This window comes from Trichechus manatus, unplaced genomic scaffold (genome assembly GCF_000243295.1).
Source record: "Trichechus manatus latirostris isolate Lorelei unplaced genomic scaffold, TriManLat1.0 scaffold00208, whole genome shotgun sequence".
NCBI classification, from domain to species: domain Eukaryota; kingdom Metazoa; phylum Chordata; class Mammalia; order Sirenia; family Trichechidae; genus Trichechus; species Trichechus manatus.
In genome coordinates, this window is record NW_004444144.1 from 696,333 (window position 1) to 707,311 (window position 10,979).

At 38.4% G+C, this 10,979-nt stretch overlaps 1 protein-coding gene across 4 annotated transcripts in view; it reads right to left on the bottom strand.

The window, feature by feature from the left end:
• The window catches only part of KDM3A (lysine demethylase 3A), a 55,133-nt gene that overhangs the window by 36,092 nt on the left and 8,062 nt on the right, over positions 1-10,979 (bottom strand). For all 4 annotated transcript variants that reach the window (XM_023742332.1, XM_023742334.1, XM_023742331.1 and 1 more), the window contains exons 3-8: positions 9,578-9,733; positions 5,306-5,416; positions 2,308-2,410; positions 1,521-1,645; positions 1,195-1,267; positions 999-1,087 (exon numbers count right to left, since the gene is read on the bottom strand). In XM_023742332.1, the coding sequence (XP_023598100.1) occupies positions 999-1,087; positions 1,195-1,267; positions 1,521-1,645; positions 2,308-2,410; positions 5,306-5,416; positions 9,578-9,733 (657 nt within the window). The remainder of the gene's footprint in view (positions 1-998; positions 1,088-1,194; positions 1,268-1,520; positions 1,646-2,307; positions 2,411-5,305; positions 5,417-9,577; positions 9,734-10,979) is intronic.

A 10,979-nucleotide genomic window follows, 5' to 3' on the forward strand; every position in this document is an offset into this window, starting at 1 on the left:
AAGTTTTTGGTCAAGTATCAAATTACCCATTGCCTGTACACAGGCTTAAGACTCAGGAGAGCCAATCAGTCATCCTAGCTGCTCAGATTCTAGTCCACACAGTCCAGTCAGCCCTTGATCCAGACCCTAGATTCATTACTTGACTCTGATCTGGCCTACTCCCATGCCATTTCTCCTTGCCTTGCTCCCCCAGGACCCAGGTTCCCTGCCAAATGCTGCCAACAATTTAACAATAACATCAGCTTGGTCAATTTTAGAACTCTATGCTCTAGCCTGGAGCAAAGCATCATAAAAGTGTTTTTGATCATTATAATACAGAAAATGATCCATGTAACACAAGTGCATTTGGATACCTAAGTTACTTGTACTGTAGTAGGGCCTAATGATGAACTCACCTAAAAGAGAAGTAGTCTTAAGTTTCTTGATCCAAATCCTCACAATCTCAGAATAGAATTAAATCTGATACTTGAACTCACTGTGGCACTCACAGAACCCTATACTTTTCAGGGTAGAAATTACAATTGGCAAACCAACCACTTCCTTTGAAAAACTACTGTTTCATTGCACAATCATAAATGACCAACCAAACTTCCTTATTATTAAAGAGGAGGGAGTCCCATTTCAACACTAAATCTACTCAAAATTCTAAGTAACCCTCCTCTTCTCAATTCCAAGCATTTTCCAATTTACCATCCACAACTCAATTTACACTAAAAAACAGCTCCATTATGGTGAAATTGTCAAATCTAAGGAGAACTCTCCGAAAACACCAAACAATGAAATATTTCTTACACAGAAGTTGTGAACCAGAAGCTTATATTATCTCCATCTGCTTAAGTATAAATATTATGACCAAGATGTGAAACTAGCGAAGAAGAGCAGAAAACACAGCACAGAAGAACAGAGAAAAGAGCTTTATAAACACTAATAAAACCGGCCATGCACTGTTAGAGCTTCAGGAAAGCTTTACACAAGTGACAAAAAGAAATCAAAGTCACCTCAGAGCAAGATTTTGCTTGCTTAGAAACCAGGTTTCCATTATTCTCAGAAGACTTTCGCTTCACAGCTCCAATTCTTGTAGAATTACCTAAAACATTCAAAAATTGGTAAGTTGGCCTCCTTGTTTCTCTTAATGTGAGAGGGGGAAGGGGGAAGGAGAAGAAAAAAGTATTTTAATCAAACAGTATAACTTACCACATGTCACAAACTTATCATGTATAACTTCAACATGAATCAGTGATGGATCCACAATTTTCAGTGCCGGAATCTTAAAAATAAATAAAACACAAATACTGGAAAAATAAAAAGTGCTTGGGAACTTACAGAAAAGTAGCTCTATTAACATAACAATAGGGCTTACTTGTAACAAATAATTTATTTTTAAAACAATTGTGGTTATTTATATCACTACTCTAAAATTTTAGTATAAAATAGTAAAGGTGTTTAGCTTCTATGGATATCCTTTTTTATAATTATCTTTCCCTCTTGAGTTAGCTTACATGCATTATCATCATCTTTACCTCTTCACAGTTGACTTGAAGAGTTTTTGATGCCGGGTTTCCATTTACAATGGTTGCTGAAAACCATTGTGTAGATGGGTCCAAGCTATAAATTTTTACTTCTGAGCCAACTAAGTTTTTGTCACCTTAAAAAAAAAAAAGTATTCTTAGAAAAATTTACATTATCTCCCAATAGCACCATTATCCAGGACAATCTTTTCCAAAGTTTTAAAACATACATAAGAAGACAGACATTTCAGCAAAGCTAAGAGAAAATTAAAAATTTTTATTTTAAAGCTCCATTTTCCTATCAATTTATCTCAAGGGGGGGCAATACATTTATTTACTCTAGCATGTTGTATCAAACCTAGTAGTATCAGACACTTCATGAGACCTAACTTATTGTCCTGTGTAGAGTTTTAGAGGAAGCAAATTCAGGAACACTGAAAGAACTGCTAGGTCAGATAAAACACTTATGATGGTTAAAACTACCAAGCAATTCAATAATAGTAAACGAGAAGGTCAGGATTATCAAATTAACGCCTTATCAATTTTATACAGTTGAACTTTTAAAATATCTACTTTACTTTTATAGTTTCATATAATTCCTGAACTTTCCAAACTTCAGAGGCCTTAGAATATATTAATAAAGTCTTTCAGTCATCTAGTTGCATGGGGAAAGCGGGAAAGGAATTTCTTAAAAAATTAGAAATTTCAATGAGAAAATGAGTGAGAAGGGCTAAAACTTAAGCTTTTTACAAGCTAATCATTGGTCAACTCAGAAGTCACTAATATATAATTCATATACCTTGTAAAAGATGACTTTCATCCAAATGTTTCACAATCAAAGCTTGAAACTCTTTACTGACGTTCTGATTATCCGAAAGGGAAAGTCGAAGATTGTTTACATCCTGAAAAATAAAAAAATATTAAATCTTAAAGGAATAAATAAGAAGAACTGTTCAAATTCCAGTGGATGTTTCAATCAGTTTAATCAGAAGGGTTAAAGTAGCGTCCACTGGCCATTCGATGGTAACAGACCATTGCAACACCAATGAACTGGACAGGTCAAAAAGTAAGAAACCATCAAATGATCACAGTTTGGGAGACTGAAATGAAGCCACTCCAAGCTAAGGGTATGGGAAATACTAAGAGTGGCTCAGAGCATAATTTAAACACGACATAACTATGGCTATGGGAAGCATAGCAAGCAAACTAGCTCTCAATCCAAATCTAAAACAATGTATTCAAAACTGGGATTTGGGAAATGGCAGGTCCAAACTCAAGAGGTGAAAGACATATACAAACATACAGATGAGACATGCAAGAGACAGATCCATATTGTCAACCCATTGGAGTTGTTTTTACCAAACAAATTACCTCACAAAGATTTATTTAACCTAAATAATATTCCAAATGCATTCTTCTTTACAAAAAGATGAGAGAGGGACCAAACAGAAAATATGAATGAATAGCCTAAGGCTTCAGTAAGCCAGTTTCTGAACACTCAGTTCTTGGCAGCAGCTCCATTCTTGGCACTAGTCCATTGTCTTCTGGCTTTGTGTGCACATCCAGTTATGATAAATGTATACAGAAACTGTCAATACGAACAACCTGCCAAACCCAGTCTCTAGCAGGGCAAAGAAATAACAGTGCTAAACACAGTAATCCTTCCAATAACAGGCTCACGCTTTCCTGCCATTGTGAAATGGATAAATAGCAGCCAAGAATGTTTCATCCATTTTTCCCATTGTGAAGGACAACTAGTCTTTTAGAGAGGGAATGTGCTGGAGAAATACATTTCTTTAGCCAAGTAACCTTAAACCTAAACTAGGGTCTTCATAAGAACGCAACATTAATTACCAGAGTGGCTCACGTGGGGTTGTTTTGGGTTTTCTCGGGCATTTATTGCCAGTGCAATTTCAAAAAATTTAAGAATGTTCTCTAACTCCTACTACAAAATGAAACAGCACATTAATGGAGAAAGCCACAAAGAGCTCCTCAATTAAGAAAAATTCTAGTCTGCCTGGGAGAGTTTTAGGGTCCATCAAAAGTGCCAGATATTTGACCTGGACACCTTGTCTTGTTTTTTTTTTTTTTTTAACCAGTGGATAACTGAGCCAAATCCAACCCCAAAGGCAGACTTTGGGTTTCAATCCCAATTTCTGCATATGCCAAATGATATTTAGAGTAAACACCCTACTGGGGTAATTATATCCCCCACTCTCCCCAGGCTTTCACAGAGGCCTGATCTGATCATCCATATCTCTAAGACAAGGCCCTGAAACACTAACACTCTGACCACTGCTATCAGCATCCGTAAAAGTCAGAGCACACATCGCAATCCCCCTCAATTATTATTATTACATCAATAACACAGCAGGCTTCACCACACTAATATCCCACAGTACATCAATTGTATGTCAAACAGACATCTCCCTGAGAACAATCACTTATTGATCTAGATTTTTCTTTTTCATTCTAAGAAATTAAGAGTTCTACCTTAACTGAAAAGCTTAGACACAGGAAATATGTAAATCCAGAAAATAACGGCTTAGAAGTAAAAACCATTTTATCTCAGTAAAGCAAGATATCCACATCTCCCTGCATGTTCCTTGGTCCTTAAGGTAAGAAAAAACCTACCTTAAGGTATACCTTTTAAGGTAGGCAAACATCAAGATGCCTGCCTAACATACAAAGGGAATCTGCATTTGAAATTAAGCAAAAGCATCCTCCTCTATTCCGTTTACTTACACATTATAAAACAAGGTTCAGCTTTAGAACCTGCTTTCACTCACTTCCAGGATATGAAAGTAAAAGTGAGACTTTGCAATAGAGAGAAAGTCAGTGCTTTCGATTTTCCAAAATAGTCCCAGCATTGGCAATGACCATTGACATAAACTGCCTTTTAGCAAACAGGTTTAATTGTTCTACATGGCACAGAAATAAGTTAGGTCAGTCTCTGAAGTCACAAAATTGAAGTAGGTAAAGGGGATTATTAAGCTTCATAAATGACATCTAAAAGATGACTGTTATTAGAAGGCCAACATTTTCTCAGGGTAGTGATCTGTGAAAATAAATTCATCTGTATGTTCTTTCCCTCCCTCCCTCTCAATATTTTCATAATAGAGAGGGGGAAAAAACCACAAATGAGCAAGCAAGACCCAGGAGGTCAAACGTTGTAAAGAAGAAGGTAGGAGTTATGCAAGCTAATTAGAAAGAGTAATATATAGATATCGACATAGACATAGACACAGATATTGTTGTTAGGGGCTGTCGAGTCAATTCCCACTCATAGCGACCCTACAGGACAGGGTAGAACTGCCCCATGGGGTTTCCTAGGCTGTAATCTCTATGGAAGCAGATCACCACATCTTTCTCCTGCAATGCCACTGGTGAATTCAAACTGCCAACCTTTCAGTTAGCAGCCAAGTGCTTAACCATTGTGCCACCAGGGCTCCTTTCAGATACAGCGATAGAGATACAGTGTAGATACTGATATACTGTATTCTTACGCAAATAGCATGCACCTTATACATTTGTTTGCCAACCGCGTCTTCCCCTTGCGTGGTATTTCCATAAGCAGCGGCACTGTGAAAATATCTCACAGGCAGAGGGAGAGGTTGGCAAACAAATGTAGAAGGCAAAAGTATTGGCACAGTGGTGCTTATGAAAATACCTTGTGGGGGAAGGCACAGTTGGCAAACAAATGTAGAAGGCTTGTGTTTTCTGCATAAAAATATGGTATAGAGGTAGAGATATAGGTATAGATATAGACAGATAAATAGATAGGTTCTTTGTTTTACCTGTATAGGCTTTAAAACGTCTTTAGAAAGAAACACTCTTTGTTGATCTCCTAGAAAGCGAACAGAAGTTATGGACCCCAAACCAGCTTTGTCCAACAGAGATTTATACATCTGAAACAAACAAAAGAAAGTGTTTTTGGCATCATAACTGATGTCAGCATGATTCTGAAAATAGGGACTGGCAATTTTTCACTCACACAGAGAAAAAAGATAAGTCCATTAAGTTTTTTGTTTACTGCAAGAATCTCAATAATTATCTATGCAACCATAAAAAGATTACACAATTTCTATTCAAACAAAATAATTTCAACTAGAATAAAACTGTAATACTTACTGACAAATAGTTAATTGAAAATAAGTCTTAAAATTTCTACTAGAGGGGAAAAAATCATAAATTCAGTCTTCGAAATGAAAGGACTTCAGTGATCATCTCTAGCCCTTTCATTTCACCAAAAAGGAAATCAAAATTCAGATTTATCAAAGGATTCATCCAAAGTCAGAGAATAATTTAGATCAAACGTTGGAAACACACTGCCACACAAATGATAATTATGTGGTCTGTGACTGTTGGGTGTTACCGAAATTATATAAACGGGAGTAAATAGACAAGAAAAATAAAAATAAGGTAATATTAACATTTAGATGCTTGCTTGCTACTATACCCTCATCATCTAACTCAGGTGTTGGCAAATCTTTTTGTAAAGGGCTAGATGGTAAATATTTTAGACTTTGCAGGCCATACAGTCTATCACAACTAGTCAACTCTGCTGCCACAGCACAAATTCTACAGACAATATATAAACGAATGGGTGTAGCTGTGTTCCAATAAAACTTTACAAACCAGGTGGCCATAGGCTGTAGTTTGCCAATGCATGACCTAGAACATAGGATAAACAAATCTTTGAAAACTTATTCACTAACCTAACAACCTTTCTTTTTAAGTGAAAGAGAAGTGTAAAGTAATAATTAGTTATCACCCAAAGAGTAGAAAAAGATTGGTTAGTTTTAATCCAAAAATCATCTATTAACACAATAGTTGCAGAAAAGTAGGTTGATTAGGCTGGCCCTTCAGTATTCTCTTGAGAAACTATAATATTTAACCTCTCTAAGAAGTTGCTCAAATCCTTATCTCCAACTGCCTTCCTGAGAACTCTCAAACTCAACAGGCGAGATACTGAACTTTAGTCTTAATTCCCCCATGATGTCTTATTTCTATGACTGAAAACATCACTGTTCCTACCCCATCCAACTAAAACACTAACAATTATCTTTGATTTTCCTCTAACTGGTCCACCTCCCCAAATCTAAACTTCATCAAGTCATTCATTCAAGATATCATCGCACACTGGAATGTTCCTATTTGTCAAACACTGCACTAGAAATGAAAAGATTACAACCCTTGTCCTCAAGTTCAGCCTAATAAGGGACATGACATAAAATTATGATACAATGTAAGAGGCAGTGACAGGAAATATATTAAGTATTCTGAGGACATACAGAAGGGCACCCATCTCTGAGGAAGGAGAGGAGTGGGGTGAGAAATTCTCAACCAAAGAAAGGAGAAGGAAGACAAGGAAGGGTATCAGAGGCAGGGAGGGCTAAAACACAAAGGTACACAGCTTAAAACCTGCATGATGTTTGCTGGACTATAAGCAATGTGGTATGACAGGAGCTTAAAAAGCAAGATAAATTTAGTGCGGAACTTGTTCCTCAGCCCCTTCTTTTTTTTTTTCCTTCTTTCATCTTTCTTGACGCTGTTTTGAAGACCAGTTATTTTGTAAAACGTCTCTAATTTGGGTTTGTCTTGTTTCCCCGTGTTATGAGTTGTCCAGGGTATGCATTTATGTGGAGAACACTGTATGAGTGATGTGTTCTCAGTACATCCTATCAAGAGGCACACAATGGTGATGTTAACTTTGACCTGTTGATTAAGATGGTGACCACCAGGTTTCCCTGCTGTTAGTTACTATTTTTCCTTTTGTAATTAATAACCAATCTGTGGGAAGATAGAATGCACTTCTGACCATATATTTACTTGATAAAAAAGGTGCATATTGGAATGTTTCTTTTAATCAAAGGCTTGAATATTTAAGAAATATGAATAGCTTAAACTCTGTGTAAGAACTCTGAAAAAGTTAGGGAAAAAATCTAATGAAACACAAGAAGAAAAACATAAATAGATGAGGCTATGGAGGTGAACCGTCATGATGATGAAGAACCGCACATTAGAGAGAGAAGGATGGCAATCGCGTACTGACAGCAAGATGGGAAAGCAAACAGGAAACGTGCAAATCGCTGAGAACCTTGAGAATTTTGATCCTCTTCTCATACCTCCCACTCTATCTGGTTCAAACATGCCTTTCGTAGCTACAAAAAAATGCTGAAATAAACATTTGTTGAATGAATGAAAAAAAAGGCAAGATAAAGCAGTTGGTGAGAGATAAGGCTGGAGAAATAGGCAGATGTCAAATGATAGGGAATCAACTTCCCAAATTATTCTGTGCTCTGGGCTGTGCTCTGAGCTGTGCTCTGGGCTATGCTCTGGGCTGTGCTCTGTTCTGTGCTCTGGGCTGTGCTCTGCTCTGGGCTGTGCTCTGCTCTGGGCTGTGCTCTGGGCTGTGCTCTGGGCTGTGCTCTGCGCTGTGCTCTGCTCTGGGCTGTGCTCTGTTCTGTACTCTGGGCTGTGCTCTGCTCTGGGCTGTGCTCTGTTCTGTGCTCTGCGCTGTGCTCTGTTCTGTGTTCTGCGCTGTGCTCTGCTCTGGGCTGTGTCCTGCGCTGTGTTCTGCTCTGTGCTTTGTGCTGTATTTTGTACTGTCCCGTGCTGTGTTCTGCTCTGTGCTCTGCGCTGTATTCTACAAGCTGTGGGAAGCCCTGGAATGAGGGGTTTTAAGTGATGTCATTCTGGCAGACAGGCAGGGACCAAGACCAGAGAAATGTAAGGAGATTTACTATAAGGCTTTTGGAGAATAGAGGCAAGCGATGATAGCCTGAATAAACAGTGGTGGTGGCACCAAAAAAAGCGTACAGAAGAACCAAAAATACTTAGGAAATAGCAATCAGTAAGACTTTGTGAAACACAGGTTAAGAACAGTGATCAACAGGGAAAGCGTGACACCACCAACTGAGACGAGAATACAGGATGACATACCAGTCCAAGTATTTCTTGAGGGGAAGGGGAAGGACACGAGGAGGTCAGTTTTAAGCACACTGAGTTTGAGATGCCTATGAGACATGCTGGAAAATTGGATATGGAAATCAGTACAGGGCAGAGGCCGGAGCTGTAGGGGTACATTCTGGGAATCACTGGCATACAGATCTAAGTACACAGATACATGGCTTCCCAAAAATTTATGCAAAAAAATTGCACGTATGTGCATTTTTCTGAACAGCTAAAAAAAAATAATAATAAAGAGCAAAATACAATTTTAACCACAACCATACTTCACTCAAAAACCTCACCCATGGGCAAAATCCTAACTTTGCTTGCACAGCATGTAAGGCCTCTCACAATCTGGCCAGCCTTTCAGTCATCCTCCTGGCCTTTCCAGCTACCCCAATCTGACCCTCCCTCCTTCAAGCTCCAGCCCAAGACCTCTCCAGACACAATGATCGCTCTTCTCTTCTAACTGTGCCAGACTTAAAATGTGGAGACAGCATAATCATATACTGACTTATAGTATCTTTAAAGCCAAAGACTATTACGAGCCATAGGGAACCTTAGAAATCATGAGGCCGAGACTAGAAACCTCACAGGGGCCAGGCAGCAGGTACCACTCAGCTCCAGCACACCGCTGTGATAAGGAACTGCCACAAGGCCCCAGTGTTGCCATATCTTGCAGTTTTTTCAAGAGAAACTGGAAATCCAAATTTTTAGGTGTACTCTTCACATCTGTAGAAGTTGGCAGCTCATTCAAAATTTCTTAAAACGTTGTTTTAAGGTCAAACTTTAAAACAGATCTGTACGTTTGCATGTGACTGTGATTTCTGACCTGTGACCACAACGTTCCCCACATTACCTCCATCCTTGTTTACAAGTGAAGAAACAAGACAAAGAAACAAGGGACTAGCTCAGAGTTGCAGAGCTCCTAGCAGGGCTGGCAGGCGATCCCAGGTGCTCCTCTGTCTGATGTGTCCACATGGTCACTTGTCTGGTACTACTGTTTCCCAGGGGCTGGACATAGGCATTACATATATATTTCCTTGTTTTCCCCATAATGGACGAAATGCCCTTTTCTCATGACTTCAATAAGCCTTAAAAAGGAGTTTACTCACTATTGCAGGCCACTGAACAACTTGTTCAGAAATTTCAGGAGACTTTCGTTCAGCCAAAACCAAGTTATGCTCTACTAAAAATGCTTTCCTTAGAAGGCTGTAGACTTCTATCCATCTTCTCTTTCTCCAAGATTCCCCATCAAACTCCACACACACCTAGACAAATAAACAGAATGGAAAAAAGGCAGAGTTGATTAACAAAAATAAACATTAAAAATGCCCAAGTTGAATTATACCCTTATTATTCTGCATGAATCTTTTTTCTGAATATTCTGTCCCCCTTGCTACTCCCTTCCCTTCACAACCCACTACAAATATAACCTGACATAGACCAAGCTTTGGCTCCCAAACCACTTTGGGAAGCAGAAGTCAAGGGCTCTTGGGGCCAGTCTCTGCCCCCATAGTCACCTCTAGGAAGCCCACAAACCAAACTCGAAAGATTTTTCACATATTTAATTAGACATCTGAGCTTTGAGAGTTGGAAGACACAGATATGAAACCCAAAAGCAGTACTTATCACACTGCACCGTAATTCTTTGTAGACTGTCTGTGGATTTCAGATGACCCCATCCCTACCACCTGCTTTTGAATTTCTTTGGTATTAGGAATTAGGGCTTAGCACAAGGCCTGATATAGGGCACATCCTCAATGTCCCTTCGAGGTGAATGAGCTGGGAAATTTACCTCAGTTTGGAGTCTAAGACTACGGTGCTGTTTATTAAATGCAGAAACAAGTAGTTGATAACTGACCCCAGAGTTTTCCAGAACTACCCCTAGCTTCTTACATGAAAGTCAAGCTACCTTTGAAACATAATTTTTTAAAGTAATTGTTAAGTTTTCTGCTTTTGATCTACAAAATATCTTTTAATCCTAGGGTTACAACTCTTACAACCTAGTATAAATATTTTTTTTTCTAGTATAAATATTTTAAGACATAAAAAATTCAGTGTAAGAAGTCCAAAAGAGTCTTTACCAGTGACCCCGAAGTAGGAATTGTTCACAAAATCTCAAAGGTCAGATACTTATACCAAATCACCCTAGCTTCCTTAACCCAATATGCTACCACTTAATTTATTTTAAATCTTCTTTAAAGGTTTCTTATTTTAACGGTATGTTCTATGTAAAAATCACTATTTTTATTTGATGTAAAATCTCTTCTTACTAAACAGGTCTCTCATTTCTGGATTTGAAGAATTAATAAATCTATCAACAGTGTTAATAGTTTTACAGACGTCAATCGCATCTCCCTTTTCAACCCTTCATTTACTAACTTCTGTTCATCTGTCGGAACCCAGCTCAAAAATTCTTTCCCCACCATGGTCTCGGGGAACATCTAGCTCAATTGGCATGACACAGCTTATAAAGACAATGCTCTACATTCTACTTTGGTGAGTAGTGTCTGG